The sequence below is a fragment of the Carica papaya genome, chromosome 3 (assembly GCF_054855325.1).
Source record: "Carica papaya isolate Zhongbai chromosome 3, ASM5485532v1, whole genome shotgun sequence".
Taxonomy (NCBI): domain Eukaryota; kingdom Viridiplantae; phylum Streptophyta; class Magnoliopsida; order Brassicales; family Caricaceae; genus Carica; species Carica papaya.
In genome coordinates this window covers 32377406-32399092 of record NC_142311.1, presented here as the reverse complement: position 1 = coordinate 32399092, position 21687 = coordinate 32377406, and the positions used below count along the sequence as shown (strand labels likewise).

Genomic DNA, 21687 nt, shown 5'->3' with positions numbered 1-21687 from the left:
TTATAAAAAAAATATATATATATTTATTTAGAAAGTAAGTTGAAATTGATTTTGGATTTAAAAAATAATTAAAATAGAAGATTTATGGTTTGTTTAATCCGATTGATTTTTGTGTTGTAAGCTGCTAAAAGATTCACAAAACTAATTTTGAAATCATTTCTAAAAATAATATGGTGTTAAGTAATTTTATTACAAAAATAATTTATTTTTAAACCATTTAACACAGTTGTCCTGATTACCCAATTATTAAATACTAATATAATTCAATATTATTAAATAAAATTACCGTGTTGCCATACCATGTAGTTAAAAAAAAAATTTAACATTCAAACAATTTGGTATATTACTTTGAATAGTTTATTATCGTAAAATAATTTGGATGAATGTACGAAATAATTTAAATATTTAATCGTATTAAATATAGATTCTTTCAATTACACTAAATTATATTTGAGATTCGATTCAACTAATCTCGTTTTTTTTTTTCAAAAATCTTAAAACTCCCCGACCTATTGTGATCCAATTATATTCGAAACTGAATTAACATGTTCGAAAATAAGATTTCTCAAACGAAGTCTTTGTATAGGAGAAAAAGATTACGAGCCAACAACTATTCTCGAACTATTACTGAAACATTGTATATATATGGATAAAGCCTCCCAACTTTCCTAAATCAAAATCAAACAGCAGTATTACCCCATTGGAAATAGTCATAAATCCACAAAGCTCTTTAGTTCCTCAACTAGCCTGTATTACTTCATTCTACAAGTTGCAAAAACATGATGAATTATACATATAATGTTTACCTATCTGAGATAAATAAGGATTCTGCAAGCACTAGAAGCGCCGAATCTCCTTAGGTGGTCTGAAATTCAGAGGATGAGTTTCTGGAGTGGCAGTTTCATCTTCCTTCCACATTTTTATGGTCTTGTCTGCTTCGCATGTAATCAGCCTTGAACCTGTGATGTCATATGATAGAGCATATATACCGGCTTCACTTTCCAAAGAACCTGCAATCAAACACCCATCATCGATCACCTAACAATCATACTAGCACTCTAATCCAACACCTACATTTACATGAATTTTATATTTCGAAGAAAATACAAAGCACATCATACCAGGCTGTACAATGGTTTGAGCTTGTTGGAAATTGTGACCACTCTTCCAATCCCAGAACCACAGACTTCCGTTGTCACCTTCAACAACATAAGAGAAAAAAATGAGGAAGATTCAAACATACTTCAAGACCTGCTAAAAATAATCACCCGTACCCTCCACCCACATAGTCCAATAGAAAAGGCTAAAACAATAATATACGTAGGCACCAATCAGGTTAACTTCAATAATCATTCATATCCATTTTACACAAGAAAACAAAAATTAAGTACACACACCTCCAGTAGCCATTACGCCCTCTTCATTGACTGTCATTGCATTAATTATGGTTTTCTGCTGAGAGCTGCTCAGAAAACACACAATATTGGGATATCAAGATTAAGCTAAACTGTCTCATGAACATTTTGGCATTGTGTCGTAAATATAAAGGAGAAAGGGGTGAAAACTTACAGCATGTTGTGTAAAAATTCTCCCTTTGGAAGGTTGAATTTCTTAATGTTGTCAGCAGATGCAGATGCAAAACAATTCCTGAAGTGAAGTAAAACGTAGTAACAAGGATCACAATATTTCAGACCACATCTCAATATTAAACAAAAGAAAGATACTGAATGCACACATACTCTTTAGGATGCAGTGCCATTGCTCGCACAGACTTCTTATGGTGTGTTAGAGTTGTCATTGTTTTCCCTGCAAGATAGAACCAATTGTACACAATGTGTGACCTGCCAATATAGAAATCAACGAAGCCTCAAATCCAAACTAGATGCATTCGTTCAGGAAAAAGGAATCAAATAAATATTGAAGGTAATTAGAAGTAGACTGATTACCATATCTAAGGTCCCAAAACTTAATGGTTGAGTCATGGGAGCCAGTGACAACTTGCGGGTCCTGGGACAAGACCATATTTTAACACAACCATAATCAATCATAATTCCTTCCCTTGAGAAAAAAATAGCCAATACATTTAAAAGATAACATAAATTATACACCATAAGGAGATCAGTCAAGCACTCATGCTTGACCATGAGATTTTTTTCAAGTGGTCACCCCTCTCCGTACATCAACTAAGCAGTGGTGAAGTATTTGACTGGGTTTTAACAACACTCTAAACTAGTTAGGCCATCCCCCAACCAAGAAAGAACATTAATATTACTCCGCATCACTCAATGACAAGTCAATAAAATAATCGTAGTTCTTGTATCAAGACAGTGACACCTTTATGCATTACCATATACATAATATCCAATTACAACTGCATGAGCAAGAATAAGACAATAGAAACATGTTTTCAGAACGCATATTCCATATTCCAATAACATCATCATGAGAAACCAAGGAACCAAAAGTAAGGGAATCAACAGACCGTTGGTCGGGTAAATACTGAGCAAACAGTGTTATCATGTCCAGACAGCGCAAAAATTTGCATCTTTGTACGAATATCCCATACCTGTAACCAAAACATTAATAAGATTAACTTAGTGAGTGGCAACAAAAAATGCATCCACAATTTGTAGAGCATAATTTGCTTGCATTAGTAAAACATTACCCGGCAGACAGAATCACGACCCCCAGTTAACAAAATGTCAAGTGTTGGATGCAGTGCTAAGCAGTAAACACCACTTAAATGACCATGATAAGACCGAATGACCTACCAAAAGAGGTTAAACTCCAAAATGTGAGTTACTCTAAAGCAGGAAGAGGTTGAAAGAGAGATAAATCAATCATTAGTCTATAGAGTTCTAACCTTGTTCTGCTCAAGATCCCAGCATTTAACTTGCTTGTCATCACCAGCCGAGAACATGTAGGTGTGTCGGCTGCTGACAGCAAGACCTAAGATAAAAATAAACACGCTAAGGATCCTAATGCTAGATTCAATATATTTTCTAAAATTAATGACAAATCAAAACAATTCCAGATTCAACATATTATGCAATTACAAATTAAAATCAACTAACACAGTCAAAATTATTCCTTAGACTGACCTCGTATTTGTTCAATGTGTCCAGTTAGTGTGAGCTTCAGCCTCGCACTCCCTACATCCCATATCTGGTAAACCAAAATTCACGCAGGAGTAACTGCAGAATTCTTTATCCAGATCCAATTTTATGGCTGAATTGCTCTAATTTTAAACTTATACCTTGATGGTGCGATCTGCAGAGCCAGTACAAAACCATGAATTACTTGGATCAAATGCAATAGATCTAACCCATCCCAGATGCCCACTAATAACCTACAAAACCAATTTGCAGCATTTCAAAGATTGGTTAACATAGCAAGCAATTTTATGAAACTAGAAATCAATTATTTTCAAATACCAACAATTGAAATTAACCATGAAAGGAAGTGAAATATAAACTTCAAATTAAAGACCAATAAAGGTCTTTCCTTCTCAACCAGTAAATATTATTTGACAGATGGTGAGAAAACCACAAGGCCATTAGTCTTTAGTGAGAATAAGTAGGTCCACCATCAACTGTACTTATGACACCCAATGCAAGCTTAACAATACATTATTACAAATATCAATTATTTTGGATGAGAACGATATTGCAAGAATGTATAAGAAATAGAAAGTTTGAGACCAAAAAAGCTGTTGTACATTTTGTCATTTCGAACAAAAAAATAAAAGAAAGAGTGATGTAGGACAAAAGTGAGCTTGAGTATAATACTTAGAGAAAATTTATTAAGAAGCTAAAATTGAATATCCCATACCTCAATAATTAAAGCAATGACTTAATATTGTATAATTATCAAATGAATAGTCTACCAAATAACTGATTAATCTATCTATAGGTACCAGAATACAATCAAAATTAAAGTTCACAAGTAAATCTAGAAATTCTACAAAATAAAAGAAAATAAGCAAACTAATTGAATAACCTATAGTATAGAATAACTAAACAGGAACTTAAAGTAGAAAACAAAGAACTTATATCACTGATGAATATATTCGTACTAGTTCCCAAATAAAGCTAAATCCCTTCATGATAAATAAATGTTATGATTACACAAATAATCTTTCAGTATCAAAATATGTACATTAGGATTTTTTTTTTCATTTATATTATTCTACCCCACTTGGTAAAAACTCAACCTTGAGTTTTGAAATGTCAAAGTAGAAAAAAATATAAAAATTGGAACTTGCCTTCTTAATGTTAAAGCTTGCAAAACTTGTGATTATCCCTAGAAAACAAGAAGCCTTATAAATTAAGGATTCAAAAAAAGTAATCAACCAATGAGGATGACTATATCCATAAAAGAATCACCAAACTTTCCCTATAATTGTTAGAAGCCAAAAAAAAAACTTATGCCGCAATATATTCATATGGAGCCTCTTTCTTCAAGATTCAACAAAAATACATTGTCTTCAAAATCAATGTCATCATTGCTTATAACTAAATTGAGAAATATATCACTAAGTAACTAAATTTGTATGGTAGAAATTACAATATCTTTCACAATCTCCTTAGCGACCTCATCTATTAACTTATCATTAGTTGGATGGTCAACGGTGATCTATTCTGTTACCTCATTCACTAACTTGTTCTCACTACTGGGTCATTAACGATAATGACCTCAATTTTGCTCCATAAAAAGAAATAGGTTGTGGCATATGATCGCCGCTAAATCATTGCAAGCTTGCATGGGAGTGCATGAAGCAACACTGCTTGTTTCATAGATAGTTTAACTTTTAGCATAACTTTCAAGAACTCTCCCTGCTAGCCCACGAGCAATTGGAGAAACATTTTCATTATCTCTTCGAACACTATGTAAGAGTAGAGAGTACAACTCTACTAAGATGTAATCACTTTCTTCCAAAAGAGTAGTTGATCGCTTCCATGTGTAAGAGAATAATCTTCCGTTGAGCTAAAACAGACTTCAAAAACTGCTTGACAGTTAAGTAATTCACAATCCAAATCTACCATCACCAGATATAATCTAATCTTGCAATTATTTCAAGAATTAAGAAATCTCTAACATGTAATTGTCTTGTCTTGTCACTTAGTATTTTAAATGTAGAAACAATTAGTTCAAGAAACTCTTTTCACCTATGAATCATCATAAAGAATATTGGGTGTAGTGATTCTAGTTAACGCACATTTGTAATAAGCACTTTCAAGTTTCACCTTGATATTTGAGTGCTTGAGAAGCTAATCACCAACTAAGGCTATTAAAATGGACAAAATGTATTTCGCACCAACTTAGATGACTCTAGATTACTTTTGGAGACAATACTTAACTTGGTTCAAGAGATGTAGAAGTTCACTAATTGGATGAGGAGGGTTAGTAAGCATTTAACCAATGTCCATAAGCAACCGTTCAAGCCCTTTGCAGCATGATGCCATAATACTATTAGCATTACATTCATTATCTCTTCTTAAATCAAAATATTTGATAGAGTACATGAAAAGGAATTAATTCACTTGACCAAGATATTATTATGCCGAAAGAGTTACTTTAGAATGTGAACTCGATAAAAGTAACTCAAAAAAATGAAAGAACATGCCTAAGAACCTCAAAAACTGGTTGGAAAATGATAACTGGTATGGAGATGGCTAACTGGACAAGTCAAACCAATTTGAACTGTCAACAGATGCTTCAAAATGCTAGAACACATGCAAAGTGATCAGTACATAGGAGTCCTAGGCCAACTTCAAGTGGTCTGTTGCCGATGGCCTTTAGGCCAGGGAGTAATCTGGAGGCCCAGCTTCAGATCTGATGTCAGTGTTTGTTGATGTTATCAGGAATGATAGATTCAGGGAAGTCAGCGTTCAGAGCAACTTCAAGCAGCGAGTTGTGGTTGTTTCTGGCAAATACTGGGGTGAGAGTCAGAGAGCAGGTTAGTCAGGACAGTGATGCCCACCTTCCCTGCGACCATCAAATACTTGTAGCTGACAGTTTCTTCCTTGAATGTTCATGTACAGCAAGGAATCAAAATTATCGGTTTGCCTTAGTTATGCTTTAGGGTTTTGTAACGCTACTGTTTCCACCAGCAGTTAATTTTTTGACAAAAAATTTGATTGCATGATGATTGAAGGTAGAGTCTTATACTAATTGAGGTAGAATAGAAAGAGTTTGAGTACAATACTTGAGAAGTTTTACTAGAAGTAGAATTAGAGATCTCCGAGTTTAATAATCAAATTAATAATTCAATATTTGTACAATCCATACTAATATAATTTACCAAATATATAAACTATGAATACCCTATTCACAGGTACCAGAATATAATCAAAATAAGAATTCTTAAGCCTATCTAGGAATTTTACGAAATAGAAAAATTAGTCAATTAATTAATAAGATATAATAAATAATAACTAAATAGTATCCTAAAAAAATAGAAAATAATAAACTGATACCATTAATAACTCTATAGATACTCGTTCCTAAATAAACTAAATACCTTAATAGTACATATACATTACAATCATACAAACATTTCTTAATACTGAATTATATTCACTTAAAGATCTTTTTATTGTATATCAAGGATACATGGTTCTAAAAACATGTTATATGAGTATATATGCATAGAAGCTTTATATAAGATTGCACATCAGAATAAGTAGGTCTAGATTTGACTACATATGAGCTAATCATACATTTATCACAAATATCAATAGTTTTGGATGAGAAAGATACTGCAAGAGCGGTACAAGAAATGGAAGTTTGCAATCAACAAAAGCTGTTGAATGTGCACTTTCTGCCATTTCGAACAAAAAGACAAAAGAAAGATACATGGTTCTAAAAGCATGTTGTACAAGTATAAATATAGAGAAGCTTAGATAAGATCACGTATTAGCTTCTGATAAGAAAAGAAGTACTCCTACTTAGAGCTTGTCCTCAGCCATTATAAATGTAGACAAAACAGGGAAATGATCTCATATTGTTCTCAAACAATTAACATGTTATAAATTAAATGAAAAAATTATGTACAAGGGATTTTTTTTTTTGGAGATAAAAAATAATGTGTATTATGTATAAGGCAGCAAGGGAAAATAATTTTACTATCATAGTATATAAAACAATAACCAAAAAATAATACCAAAAATGATCTTATTACCCATTAAATCAAAAAGTAGGGTCCTTACCCTATAATTCTTCCATGGAGGATGCCACACAGGACGGGGCCATTTGCTTGGGATTCTTTCCATTATAGCAGAGGTTGACAAATTTCTATAAAAGGACAGACACCAGAAAAATTAATGCTAAAATACCAAGCTTAGATGATGTGCAATGATTACATAAAACAAGGACAAAATAACCAGCCAAAAGCTCGAATAACTTTCCTTGTTTAGTGGAAACTGATGTTAAGTTGAAATTTATTTCTTTTAACTCACTTTGGAAAAACATATAAGGAACCGTGGACCTCATGAAAAAGGAACAAACATCGCAAAACAGCAAAAAAATAACAATATATAACAACATTTATCCAGCCATCTGAAAAGAATAAATTGACATAAAGGTCAATGTCAATGCAAAATTGAAGCCATAAAGTGTTCTTATTTGTAATTCATTTTATCTTCAAGCATAAGTGTGAAGTGCCGTAGCGAAGAAATGTCACCTTTCTTTGCAGGCCCCAAAACAAGCCAATGGTTCGAAGCAACAAACATAAGCTAGCAGCATATCAAGCAGAAAAGATTTTTGGAAAACACCGCCAAGGAGAAAACATTTACCATATAAATAAAACTATACGATGTAGACTGTGACTGATGACTACATTTTTTAATAGAATCACCCATGAATACATAATCACTTATTATCTTCATATTGAAAGAAGATAAAAGTAGATTCATTACCTCTCGGATGATCCAGAAGCAGAAATAACAGCAGTGTTTTTGCCTGAGAGCCCAACATTGTTTCTGAGGTTAAAAAATATATTAGTACTGCATGACATCAAAGATTCACGATAATGATTCCATGTTATTAAGTAGCCAATATATGATGTGATTCTATTATTTCGTTTGAAGAAAGGGTATATCATACTCCCCATTGAAATTACAACTGAAAAGTTTCCCCCTCCAGCTAGAAATGGCCCAGTAAAGTAGATCAGGGTAGTTAAATGCAAAACAGAAGTTTGCTAAAAGAATATGTTCTTTTTTTCTTGAAATAGAAAAAAATTGCCTGAGTTGCTAAAAGAATATGTACTTTGACTTAAAACACTAAGGTTCTGATTTAGAAAATAAGCACATAATTATTTTTTTAAAAAAAATTCTTGTAGAAAAAAAGCACTCACTGTGTTTTGAAATACAGCTAAAAAGGCAAATGAAGATATTAAGAAAACAAAAACTTCAAGCCTATACATCAAAAACCAGTGGGTGTATCCTTATTAATAAGCAGTCTGCTCGTTATACTAACAAATAGGAAAATTTGAATAAGGTAGCTAACACTATTTATAAGAACTTGATAATTTATTACACTTACAGTCCCTTCTGTGGACCAACAACTAAAGCATTTTGAGCCCCTCCCATCTGTGGATTACTGGAACCTTCTGGACCTGCACAATTTTGAAAGCACCCAAATGCTTAGACCTCCTTGCATACAAAAACACACACAAAGGAGAATAAAAAGCAAGAGAGAGAGAGAGAGAGAGTGAGATAAACCCCATGGTTTGAAAAAGTTTATCATGTAAACCATCCAAATATGAATCCTCTTAAGTAAATTTGGAACACGAATAGATGAACTACAGAGATAGTGGTGAATCAAGCAAATAAATACCTGGAAGAGCAAGAACACTTGAAGACTTTGAGGCCTCGTGATTATTATCTGATGGATTAGGTTGGTGCGGAGGTTGACTTGTTGCAGCTTTAATTCCTCCAAACTGAAAGCTTATCTATAGATCACGTAAATTTAAAATCCACAATTAACCCACCTCAAGCAAACAATCCCGATAGACAAATTCAATTGCAATCATATATATTGAAAATTCATTCAAGTTGTTCTCGATATTAACTGCCCATCACTGCAAAGAATGAAATTCATCTTTAAAGTAAGAAAAGAACAATATCCATATATATATATATATATATATATTATAAATAGAAGAATCTTTATTAGGGAAAGATAATTAAAAAATGCAATAATAATATCCATAATTTTGGGAAGGAAGATATATAACAGGGAAAACCCCATCAACCAGATGGACATAGAACTTCAGAATTAAACAGGCAAGCAACTAAAAAAATAACTTCTTCTAACCTTGTGGCTCAAGCGGATTTTTTTGCTGCACCAAATAAAGATAGAAGCAATCAGCTAAAATACGCAAGCTCAAAACTCCAGAAAATAAATGAAAATTGCTAATAATGCAGAAATACATAAGTAATAATATGAAAAAGAAATACTTGATAACTTGAGAAAAGATAAGCAGCAACCTCTCAGGATCAGGAGCAGTGAATTGGCCATGGATAGGAGAGAAAAGATCCAGAGCTCGCTTTAGAGATTTGAGGCTCAGTTTCTTTAGCGACTGCGGTTCTACAGGCTCCATCTCCATTGTTGGTCCTGGCATCGTCTCTTCCACTAACACAATTACAGTGGTTTTCTGTGAAGCTTATTAATGCAGGTGTATTCACGACTTGAATTTTGTGCCCGAAAGATAATGGAGTTGCTTTCTTTCAAAATATATTAATTGTAACAAATTTATAATGTCAATCTCCTGCTAAAATGAATCTCACATTTAACCACTTGAGTTTAGGATAAACTTCATTTCATCGCCAGCAACCAAGATTTCCTCCAAATACCTAATGCAAAAAGGCAAAAAGGAGAATTCTTAAAGTCCGCACACAGACAAAAAATAGACATAAAACAACCAAGTTCTACGAGCAAGACCTAAATTCAGAACCCATTTAGCACAGATGTGGTAACTCTTAGTTACCAAAACCACATTCGGTCAGCCATCAAAGAAATCCATGTTCACAGGTTAAACCCGGCCTAGTAAGCGAAATAAAACTCACAAACCAGAGAGATTCGACATGTTCGCAACCAATCACCACATCATCCACCATACATAGATCAGAAAAAGAAGATAGAAATCATTATATCTGCTAGTCTTCCGAAAACACATACTAATATATACGAATTAGAGACTCGAAGCAAAATAACCTGAACACAATAGCCTATCCAACTAATCACCAAACAACAGATGAACAAAACCGCAAAAACAAGGAGTGGTTTCAGTAGTAACGGGTTTCAGATTAGAGCAAAACAAACCCACATCACCATAGATTAAAACGCAAGAGAATACGATAATTACCAGGAAAGACTATCCGAAGATGAAGGCGGAGCTTCGGCAGAGCAAGATGCCCGTCCGCCTGGGTGTATCTGAAGCACTGTTATTTATAATGAAATGTTTTTTTTTTTTTGTTCTCAAAAAAATATTTTATATTAAAACCTAGACTTATTTACTTCTTACTATTGACCATATCTCGTTTGAAATTTTTATGATATTTTATAAATTAGTCAGTTGAGAGTTTGGGATATTATATTTAAATATTATTTAAATTATATATTTGTTTTAATTAATATTTATATTTTTAATTAAAATTATTTAAATATTTAAACAAAAATAACTGAAATGAGGAACGATAAAAATTTTTATTTACAAGGTTAGTGGTAGATAAAAAAGCTTACTACTTGTTACCCGCTTCAATCATAAATGGATATAGATTTATGTTTTTATTAGCGATGCAGATATGTGGATTAACATACTCACCTCGTATTTGATCTGCACTCATTTCTCGAATCACTTTATTATTTTATTTAAATTAAAAAAAAATTATCTGATAATATTTAAAATACGTTAATTAATAAATCAAAATCGCTTAAATATTGTTGACCCACAAGAATCGAATAAAAGAGCAACTATGGATTTCCTTCAATGATAATAGGTTGAATGCCTCTCAATCTTGCAAACTGAAATAAGAATTAAATTACAAATGTCTAACAATCAATAAAATATTAGAGATATGATCGTCGGTTTTATTGATTATGAACTTATATAAAAATATATGTTTATGCATAATGTGAGTATGTTTGTGAACATGAGTACCAATTTTTGTAGCAATATAAAATTTTCGAACATACTAAAAAACCATAGTTTCAATCGAATCAAATTGAATTTTGTTAGTATATAAAATAGTTTGGTTTGGTTTTCAAATTTTTTTTTAGTAACTAAACTAAGTATGGTATAGTAAAATGGTAAACTTGCAAAAAAGTTAGCAAATAAAACTCAATCTAAAAAATAAATAAGTAATCAATAGAGCTTATAAATTGATTCTGGCTATATAGAGTATAAGAGTCTTTCTTTCTTGTAATTATTATTAGAACGAGTTAATTATAATAAGCTTAATAAAATAAGAATAATTAAATAAATTTTTACATAATATCAAATACTAAAAAATAATTTATACTTAAATAGTGTATGTATTTTCTAAGTTAATCCTTACTATTAATGGTATTTTTGACAAATTTATATAACTATTATGTTGGTCACCTCTGTCTTTTCTGTATGTTACTAAAATTTATTTTTTTTATGTATAACAATGGATTACTTGTATTCTTTCATTAAAAAAAAATATATGTCCCGAGCCCTAGAAGTACACTAAAAGTAACTTGGAATTTCAGAAAAGAAATCAAGAACTTTTTAGGGTGGAGCGTTTTCAGGAAAAAAAGTACAGTATCATATCTTTACAAAGTTAGTTTAATTTTATTTCTATTTGACTCCAATTTGGAGGAATTACAATTTTAATAGAGTGAGAAAATAGGAGGTTAAACTCCCAAACAAGATAAAGTACAATTTTAACCCACCTTCTTCTCTCAAAAACTAAACTCCCAAACATGAGAATCGAAAATACTTTTCATTTCCTCCCCTTCATTCCCTTCGATCGACCTCCATGCAAACATACCCTTAAACTATTGATATCGTCGTATACACGAACACAAGTATCCTGAAATACATTGCATCTCCCCCATTTATAAGTGACAGATTCAAAATCATACTAGACCATATCTCTAGGTTCTGATTATTCAAGGACATCAACTAAACCGAAAAAAGTAACCATTGCATGTTTCGTGAAACCTATCGAACAAAAGATAAACACAAGAAAGGGGGTTATGATGTATAATTCTATGAGTAGCACAAAACCTAGGCAAAGATAATGGGATTACAACTATCAGATAAATACAGTAAGGAGAACTACCTAAGGAAACAGGTGAGCTCAAAGTTCCATTATGATGCATAATGTTGTTATCTATCTCGCCTTCGTTGGTAACCATCTCTCTCACCACGATAGTGGGAGGATAAATCCTTTTCAGGGTTAGACCATTTGTCATTGGATACTTGGTCCTGGTCTCCTCTCAATGAGAACCTTGATTCATGCCTTCTTGATCGCGTTTCTTCCTTGCCGTCATGTTCTCCTCTAGACCTTGGTTCAACTTCATCATCATCATGCCTTCTTGATTTCTTTTCTTCCCTCATATGATAATCTTCTCTTGATCTTGGCTCATTTTCACCATCATCGTACCTTCTAAATTTCCTTTCTTCCCTCCTAGAATCATAGCCATCATTCTCCCTTGATCTTTTCTCTTCTCTCCTAGCCAGATCAACCTTTGACTTTGGTGCACTACCATCATACTGTTTTGGTCTTTTTTCTTCCCTCCTGTCACGATTATCTCTAGCCTTAGGCTCAAATTCATCATCTTCATATTGTTTTCTGAATCTGTTTTCTTGCTTCTTATCATGGTCATCCCTTGACTTGAGCTTAATTTCATCATCATCGTGTCTTCGCATTCTCTTGTCATCCCTCCCTTTACATTCCCTGGAATGGCTTTCCATCACCCTGTTATTGCCCTTTTCCCTAGAACTTGGATTCCTATTCCCCAATCCAAAGCCTTCTTGATCATTAAATCTTCTCTCCTTCCTTTTTGAACCCTCAAACTTATCATGCCCCCATCTTGAATTCTTATCCTGATGACCCCAACCCGTGTTGGCAGCTCTCTATATTCAAAAGGAAAAAAAAAAGTACATATAAGCACCTCAACAATTTTGATGGAAGAACAGAAAAACGAAAAATAATATTTATGTATCAAAATAAACTACCACACATACACACATTGAATTGGAAACATAACTTAAGTCTATGCATAACAAAGGAAGCTAAACTACTTACTGAAGCCATCTCACATCACCATAATCTTATTATAGATAAAAATATGGTGCATATTAGACAATTACTCAAGCAACCAAAAAAGAAAATCTAGACAGTACTAGTCCTGGATGTCTCATGTTTCTTCTGATACTTCAACAAACATAATTTAAGAAGTTCAAAAAGGTAAAGTCATCCAATGAGAGGATGTGGTTAAACTACCACCATAATTCATCAGTGTGGAGATATACTAGATCTCTATCATTAATCTTACTTGCTCATCATGGGAAAACTTGCATCCATCTCCACGGGTACATTCACCTCTCTGGAAAGCACGGCAAACACCCCGAGCCTCCCTCTTCTGCTGCCAGGTCTCCTCATCTTCCTCCTCTTTCTTCTTATAGTTACTACAATGATCTACACGTACAGTTCTACCCAAGACCTGTGCTCCATTCAAATTATCTGCAAGAAAAGGCCATAACACCCAAAAAAAACTTTAGTAATAGCTAAGCCAACTGAAATCTACTGCTATTATCTTCTCAGCTGTCAATAGAGAGAATACATGAGAGAAAGGGATAGAAAGAGAACCAACCTACAGCAAGAATCGTACTCCTTTGATCCTCATAAGCAAGAAATGCAAAACCTTTGGATTTACCAGTACCCCGATCTCTAATAAGGTTAACGTCAACAATCTCTCCATATCTTTATCCAAAAAAAAAACGAAAGAAAAAAAAAACTCATTATCATGTGAAAACGGTAATCAGAAATTGAAATAAAAAGTACAGCACGAATAATCAAAACATTGATGATATAGCAAATTTCCTTTCCATAACAATATGGAAGCTTAACTAATCACTGAGATGGAATCGCAAACCGGAAAATCAGACGACTTACTGGGCAAAAACTGCGAGGATATCGCCTTCGGTGAGGTCAAAGGGAATGCCACCGACAAATATGTAGGCAGATTCTTTGTACTTGGCGTGCCATGATGCCTCCTCTGAAATCCCTAAGTCTGCTTCCTTCGAATTTATGCTCTGTATTCTCTTCACTAACGTTAATGGATTCATCTCTCAATTTTCAACTGACTCTCCCTCTTTCTCTCTTTCTTCTTTAAATCTGCTTTGGGAACCCTAATGGAATGGTCACCGCAGGGCGCCGGGCACATGGGATTGCTGCACGATGAGCCGGATCAATTAACGGAATTCTTAGGTGACCACAACTCAAATTTAACTTTTTTCTCATACTCGGTGGAAAAAAATAAAATAAGATAATTTTTTTCTTCTTTTTCAATTTGGTTCAGCTAACATATTTTATTATATAATCATTAAAAGTGAATACAAAATTATGATATAAATTGGTATATTCTATTTAAATTTATACAAAATCTTAACATTGAAATTTAATTCATTGAATATCGTCTAGTTTTGCTCTTTTTATCTTTCAACTTAGATCATAAAATATGTTTCATTTAATTTCATTGATATTCTTTATAAATTTAATTCATGTGATCATATCATTAAATTAAAATAACATGATTTTTCCACAATGATAATGTGTCAAAAAATTAAATGGCAGATACAGTAACATCATGCAAACAGAAAATTAAGCGCACACAATGAATCCATCACACAAGACAGAAAACTAAGACATGCAAAATTTGAACACTCCGCATTCCAGACCGTATCCAGGCAGTTTCCACTGCCTGGACAGTGGCCCGGATCCCTCCTTTCCCATCGCCTACCTCACCTGCATGCATCTCACTTTCAATCATCATAAGCTAGCGTTTTATCAAATATTTTTCCAACGTGAGGCTTCAGGTTTAGAGTACTAGGCCACTTACCCAATCTCCCCTGTGGATTTGCCTCACGAAAATGTCCCTAAATCACGAGATTTAACCTCTAACAGAAAGTTCCTCTCGGGTCAGTGGATGAACCCATTGATTTCGAGTTTTTAGCTTGCATGCATGGCCTACTTCTCACATTTCTTAAGTCATATGAGATCTATTAACTCTAAACTATCCAAGATTATATTATCTAACTAAAACAAGGTTTAAATGAACTAAAAAAAATGCTTTTGAAGTAAAAGTTTTGAAAGAAAACTCACCGGTGGAGGAACGGATCCAGATACTAGAAGGAATCCTCTCGTCTCACCGAGTCAGGGTGAGCGGTTTGGGTTTCTTGACCTGCATGCATGCGAAAAAGGGAGGATTAATGGTGATTGAAATCACCGGTGAAGGAAGAAGGAAAGGACTCACCGCTCGAAGGTCGGTGTCCCCGGAGGTCCGAAAACGGCCACGGGTCGCGGCCCTTCTTCCTTCCTCTTCTCCTTCGGTCTCCCTTACCTCCGGCGGTCCCTTGTCTTCTTCAATGCGCCGACGTCACTTCTCTCTCTCTCTCTCTCTCTCTCTCCACTCGGCGGCGATCTCTTTCAAAAAGGGCGAAAATCAATTTGGGGTTTATTTAAATACTCTAAGTGCCATCCGTCTGATCTTTTTCTTAAAATATCTGGACCGCTGGATTGATGGGGGTTATTTTAGTCTTTTCACATTCGAGAATAACCCCTGGCTGTTCAATTGGGCCCGTTTTGACATCTCACCTGCTCGGGTGTCAAAACTTTTAGAAATTAAATTTGGCCCCTCTTTGCAACTTTTCTTCGTTTTCTTTCTTTTTTAAATTACAGTTTGGCCCTTTCGTTTCTATATTCTTTTCCATTTACTCCTAATTGTTAAAATTAATATTTTCAGGGATTCTTTTCTTAATTTTCAATTTTTTTCCTTTCCCATTTTTCTAAAATGCCCTAATTTCATATATTTTAATTTAAATTTATATTTTTATTAAAATTTTTATCTAAAAATTACATAATTTCTTAAAATTATGAATTTTCAATATCTTGATTACATGTTGTTACACAAATTTTTAAATAAATAAATACAAAATTTAACTATAAATTTGACAGAAAAACTGATAATCAAATAATGAAAAAACTATACAAACCTTATTAAATGTAGATGAAGGTTATGGTTACAGAGAGATTATTTTGTGTTGATAGGAATGATAGAAATATAGCTCTAACTCGGAGAGAGTTCACAAGCCTTAAGGATGTGGAAGCAGGGTCACGTTTCTTATATTGTATTCGGTCATTTCGATGATTTAATAGTGGGTTTAGTTAATTTTTTTTAGAATTATTTTTTTATAAGATATTTTTTTATATAAAATTTAAATTATTAATTTTTTAAAAATAAATAAAAAATACATTATCAAATAAAAAAGTAAGCATTTAGCTATTATCCATTTTATTATTTGATGAATTGTGCTAATTTTTTATTTTTAATTTTTTTTAAAAAAAACTAAATATATAAAAGATAATTTTAATTAAAAGCACAATTCATACCCTGACTCTTATTATTAACTCTTGGGTTCAAGAATTCCTATATAATTTAAGCGACACAATCAAAGCTTTTTCTATTCTTTTATTAACTGATTTATGTATCGGATTCCATTCGCCTCACGGTTGGGAACTAATGATTGGTTATATTTACAAAGATTTTGGATTTGCTCATAACGATCAAATTATTTCCTTATGGGAAAGAAAGGAGAACCTGCCCTCTATAGAAGGAAGATAGTGCCAGGAGAGTCCGAGGAGAACTGAAAAGGGATACGCCAGATTGACAAAGCGAGAGTTGGTGGGTCCGCCTATACTACGCTTCTTTTATGAGATGGCGAGAAGGAGGTGCATGAGAAAGAAAAGATCTCTTCTCTCAAAGAACGACTCTCTCAAGTCGGGGATTTCGATGAAAGTCAGGTAGACGCCATCTTTGACATCTTGATCGTTAACGGTCAGCTGACTCTACCTCCGTGTAAGCGACCCGCCGAGATCGAGAAAGTTGATGATTCAACTACTGTCGGTCCGTCGTGGGACATAGACTAAGACAGTCTTTTCTCTTTAAGAGCTGTTGGAAGAAGGGTAGAAGGAATCGATGCCAGACCCAGACCTAGATCGAGAAATGCTTTTTTAGTTCCATAGCTGGCTCAAGGCCCATCTCTGACTTCTAATAAAAAGAGTTATCTTCATATTCCAATCACCCGGCCAATCTCCTTATCTTCGTGCGAACATCTCTCTAAGGGTAGTCGCTCTAAAGGTAGTTGACCCGGGTAAGGCAGTTTCATTTTGGTATAGCTCTTGTGGCTAGCTCTTGGTCGTTTAGTAAGGGCATGGGTTAAGGAAGGGAGTCACCCTCGGAGAGGAAGAAGAAGGCCTTTCTCTCTTGTTTAGCCAAATCCGCTTGGGCAGGTTGGTTTTGCTGCTTTCTTTGATTGCCGGCGCGATCGTATATAAAAAAAAAAAAGAAGTAGTGGATCAAGGCTGACGGTAAGCTTTAGAGCTACCTAGCGCAGATGTGACGACTGCTCTCTCTTTCGATAGAGATGGGAAGAAGCCTCCTTCTACGCTACGCACCTTGCCCGATTGGAGATAATATACCTGGAGATTCGGTAAAGTCTTCCGTGGCTGACTCCTATTCCCTTGATTCGGTTTAGTTGGTCAGATTGGTCTCGGAAAGCCCTCGCCTAGGGGAGGGGATGAAATAGCCTTTCAGTCTACTAGGCAGAAAAGTCTTTCATCGTAGTGCTACAAGGCCACACAAGAAAACTTTTAAAGAAAAGCTACTGACATAGCAGAAGCAAAAGCAAAGGATTAGAATCAATCCCATCACAGAAGATAGAAAGAAAGCAAAGCTAAAAAAAAGAAAGAAGATCAAATCTAGAGCAAAGACCCAATAGACCAGCAGAAGGCCAAACTCCTCCAAAGCTGCAGACTGCAAAAAAATGCCTGTTCTCTAAAAAAAAGTCTGAGAGATACAGATGAAGAAACTAATGGCAAGGAATTAAAGAGCTCCAATTAGTAAGGAAATCTCAGATTCCAGTTGCACAGAATAGTTCTTGGAGTTGAGTGACTTCAACTTTGATCTTTAACTCCTTCCAAGACTGCATTTTTAAGCTAAGATCTGCAAGAAGAAAGTTGACAAGACTTGAAACTGAAAGACAGCTGCCTTGATGCAATCTTATCTTCCTCTCTCCCCAGATATAATAGATGGAAGCACACCAAGCTAATCTAAGCAAGACAGCCAGCACACTCTTCTTGGAGAGAGATTTCTTAGCCCAATTCAATTCATCATTCTATCCCCCCACATCTTTATAGATATTGCTCCTTTTCAAAGGGCAAGAAAAGAATAAGTGATCTCTGGTCTCTATATCTTGCTGACACAGTAAAGATTGCATGTAAACTTGCCTACCCCACTTAGCTTGCCTTTCCTTTGTTGATAGTCTGTTGAGTATAGCAAGCCAGCAAATGAAACTCGGTCTTAGGATTCAATGAGAACCCCACACATGAAGCAGTCCACTTTCACATTTTTCTTTCTCAGACTTTCCCAAGAGCTGCTAACTTCAAACTCTCCATTCTGAGAAGGAGTCCACCCTGTCTACCTCTTGCTGCTTAGGAAAGAGAACTCCACAAATGACACTTTGAATTTGGACTAGGTCCTCAGATCTAGCTGGCGGCCATTTCCAATCATTGTCTTGAATAACTGCTGCTACTATTGTCTCAGTATCAATGGAGATTGCAGAATCATAAACAATTCTCCTGCGGTAGCTCTGCAGCAAAGCCCCATGAGGATGCCAAGAATCCCACCAAAAGAATGTGACCTTCCCAATGATATGAAAAATCATTCTTCTGGCTTTTTCCCTTAGCTTCCAAAGCTTTCTCCACTCCCAAGAGCGGAAGATTAAGACCCCAAACTTCCGCTTTTTCAGATCTTTGTTCACGCATTCCACCCATAGTGAGCCAGATTTGGTGAAAGGAGACCAAATACCTCTAAGCACACAGCACACAGGCCTTCTTCCAATCCACAATTTGATTGATTCCCAGACCACCTTCTTTCTTAGGATAGGTGACTTTCTCCAAAGAATTTCCCATTCCACAGAAAAGCATTACACTTTCTCTCAATAGCTTTTTTTTATGACAAAGCTAGGCAATATAAAAAGCACCAATCATTTTGAATGCTGACAATTAAAGAATTAAGAAGTTTCAGTCTACCAGCAAATGAGAGATGCTTAGAAGTCCAGCTATTTCTTTTATAAGTCATTCTTTCAATCAAGGGCTTGCAATCATTATCATTAAGCTTCCCTATCTTGAAAGCAGTAAGCTGCTGCATTTGCATAATATGATTCTCATCCACACCAGAGAAGAAAATCTCACTTTTGAAAGCATTGAACTTCAGGCCTGAGACTTTTTTAAAAGAAAGCCTGCAAGATTCATTCCTGTGACTGCTTGAATAGCTTGACAGCTACCATCAAAAAAGATCATAAGGTCATCAGCAAAGCATAAATGAGTGAATCTAACCTCTTTGCATTTAGGATTCAAAGGTCAAGTTCCCTCCATATCTGCCTTGTTTAGAAGTGAAGAAAGAAAGCAATTCCATAGCTATTAAAAGTATGGATACATAGGATCACCTTGCCTCAAAGCCTTTTTGCCAGGAAAATCGCCCAGAAAACCCTCTATCTCCAAGAGAAAGCCTTGTTGTAGTGATACAAGACTTCACCAAGTTTACAAACTTCCCAGGAAAGCCCAAAGCAAGCAGAATATTCAAAAGGAAGCACCAGTTCACTGAGTCAAAAGCCTGAATAAGATCCATTTTCAAAGTGCATCTAGAGGTTAGCCCAGACCTATGAGAGTGCTTAAAAGAAATTTCTTGAGCTAAGAGGAGATTATCCACAATCTTCCTCCCCTCAATGAAAGCACATTGGTTAGGACTGATGATCTGAGGAATTTAAAACTTCATTCTATTAGCTAAGATCTTGGAAATGCATTTGTAGAGAGTTTGACAAGAGGAAAGAGCCCTATAGTCACTCATTCTTTCAGGGTTCACTTTGGGACTAAGCAAACAAATAGTAGTGGCATTCACCTCATGAAGGAGCTTGCGATTCATGAAAAAGTCAGAAATAGGTCTAGTTACCTCACCACCAAGATTACTACAGTCTGGCTTTCAAAAGTCAGCTGTATAACCATCAAGCCCAGGAGCCTTGTTCCCATTGAGGGAAAAGATGGTTTGCCTGATCTCATCCTGAGTCACTTCCTCTAGCAGCATACCTCTGCAATATGAAAAAATCTCTATCTGTAATAGGCTTTTGAAATAAGAAATTTATCCCCCCGAAAGATCTTCATCAGACTTCCCTAGCAGGTTCTGTTCTGATAGAAAGCCACAGCCTCATTCTGAATTTGAACTCCTCATTCTGCCATCAGAGCTATGCTATAAAGAGTTCCTAATAGTCTTTTTTGATCTTTTGGAGCTTACTATTTTAGTAGGCGCCAGTCTTCTGATCTCCAAAATCTATCCAAGAAATTCTTGACTTTTGCTTGAAAAAAGCTTCTTCAGCTGTACTGAGTTCTCTATACTTCACAGCTAGCCTTTTCTCTTCTGCAGCAAGAGAGTCATTTCTAGGATAATTTCAAAGTAGGCATTGAATATTCTCCAGCTCAGCTTTAGATGCTCTAGCCCTCTAAGAAAGATCTCCATTCCTACGGCGATTTTCTCAACGAAGGCGTCTAGGGCCGGATTGACTAACCTAAGCCTGAAGGGGGCCTTGCCATAGTTGGGAGTCTCCTTCTAGTTAGATTGACGAAGGCTAAGCTAGGTTTGGTAATACAAAAAAGAAAGAAAAGAGATCGGGCTTGACTTTCTTTTGGTAAGGAGGAGCCTTTCTGATCGTACTTCTTTCAAGGGAGTCTCTTTCTGTCTCCTTCGGGCTCTCCTCACTGGTATCCGTGACCTAATACTGGATTAAGGGATATATAGCTCTGGTACTTGTGAGACTGGACTTTAAAACTGTGCCGGGGAAGATGAAAACCGATGGATGTGTTTACGGGCACTAAGCTATGGCTATTCTTTGAAATTGGAAGAGGTTCCTGCTTTGATTCAAAAAAGAAAGTGAAAGGGCCCGAAGGGGCTTACCGGAGACCCCATTGATTGGACTCGATCAATCAATTCCTTAAACGAGTTCAAAAATGCTTTAAACGAAATTATGCTAAAGCGGATGATCAGGGTTTTCTTCCTTATTCCAGGTAAGCTTTCATAGTAGAGGATGCATGCAAGAAGAAAAACTCTCCTTCTTTTTCGAGTGAAAAGCTCGTTTTAATCATTCAAAGCGTCTCCGAGGAGGTCGGGTCAGACTATGGATATAAGCCAAAGAGAGGAGTTTGGGGCACCAGCTCTTCTCAGAACCCGGGGGAGAGACTAAAAGCTGTCTCTTGATCCCCCTCGGGGAGACCCTTCTTAATTGATTGCCAAATCTGAATCGAATTGCCATGCTCTAATCAAGGAGCGACCAATGAAAATAGAGTGAAATGTTCTGTTCTAGGGCGAAGCACTCTGATC

At 35.1% G+C, this 21687-nt stretch overlaps 2 protein-coding genes across 4 annotated transcripts; both read right to left on the bottom strand.

The window, feature by feature from the left end:
• Positions 1-596: 596 nt before the first annotated feature.
• PRL1 (pleiotropic regulatory locus 1) lies at positions 597-10492 on the bottom strand. 2 transcript variants are annotated; one of them, XM_022049254.2, is made up of 19 exons: positions 10370-10492; positions 9792-9857; positions 9492-9636; positions 9319-9343; positions 8839-8953; positions 8545-8617; positions 7920-7982; positions 7212-7296; positions 3257-3349; positions 3102-3165; positions 2864-2949; positions 2666-2767; positions 2483-2566; positions 1947-2007; positions 1740-1806; positions 1570-1647; positions 1398-1462; positions 1122-1199; positions 597-1010 (listed from the first exon to the last, which is right to left on the bottom strand). In XM_022049254.2, exons 3-19 carry the CDS (start codon positions 9623-9625, stop codon positions 838-840), a joined length of 1446 nt encoding a protein of 481 aa, XP_021904946.1. In that variant the 5' UTR covers positions 9626-9636; positions 9792-9857; positions 10370-10492; the 3' UTR covers positions 597-837. The 2 variants fall into 2 exon arrangements, with proteins under 2 accessions (XP_021904946.1, XP_021904945.1); XM_022049253.2 differs by having other exon boundaries at positions 9492-9857.
• A 1525-nt stretch (positions 10493-12017) lies between these two features.
• Positions 12018-15702, bottom strand: LOC110819872 (uncharacterized). Of its 2 annotated transcripts, XM_088216575.1 has the most exons (7): positions 15514-15702; positions 15363-15441; positions 14154-14431; positions 13852-13961; positions 13534-13721; positions 12315-13111; positions 12018-12193 (listed from the first exon to the last, which is right to left on the bottom strand). In XM_088216575.1, exons 3-6 carry the CDS (start codon positions 14324-14326, stop codon positions 12362-12364), a joined length of 1221 nt encoding a protein of 406 aa, XP_088072701.1. In that variant the 5' UTR covers positions 14327-14431; positions 15363-15441; positions 15514-15702; the 3' UTR covers positions 12018-12193; positions 12315-12361. The 2 variants fall into 2 exon arrangements, with proteins under 2 accessions (XP_088072701.1, XP_088072700.1); XM_088216574.1 differs by having other exon boundaries at positions 12018-13111; positions 15514-15701.
• Positions 15703-21687: the final 5985 nt, after the last annotated feature.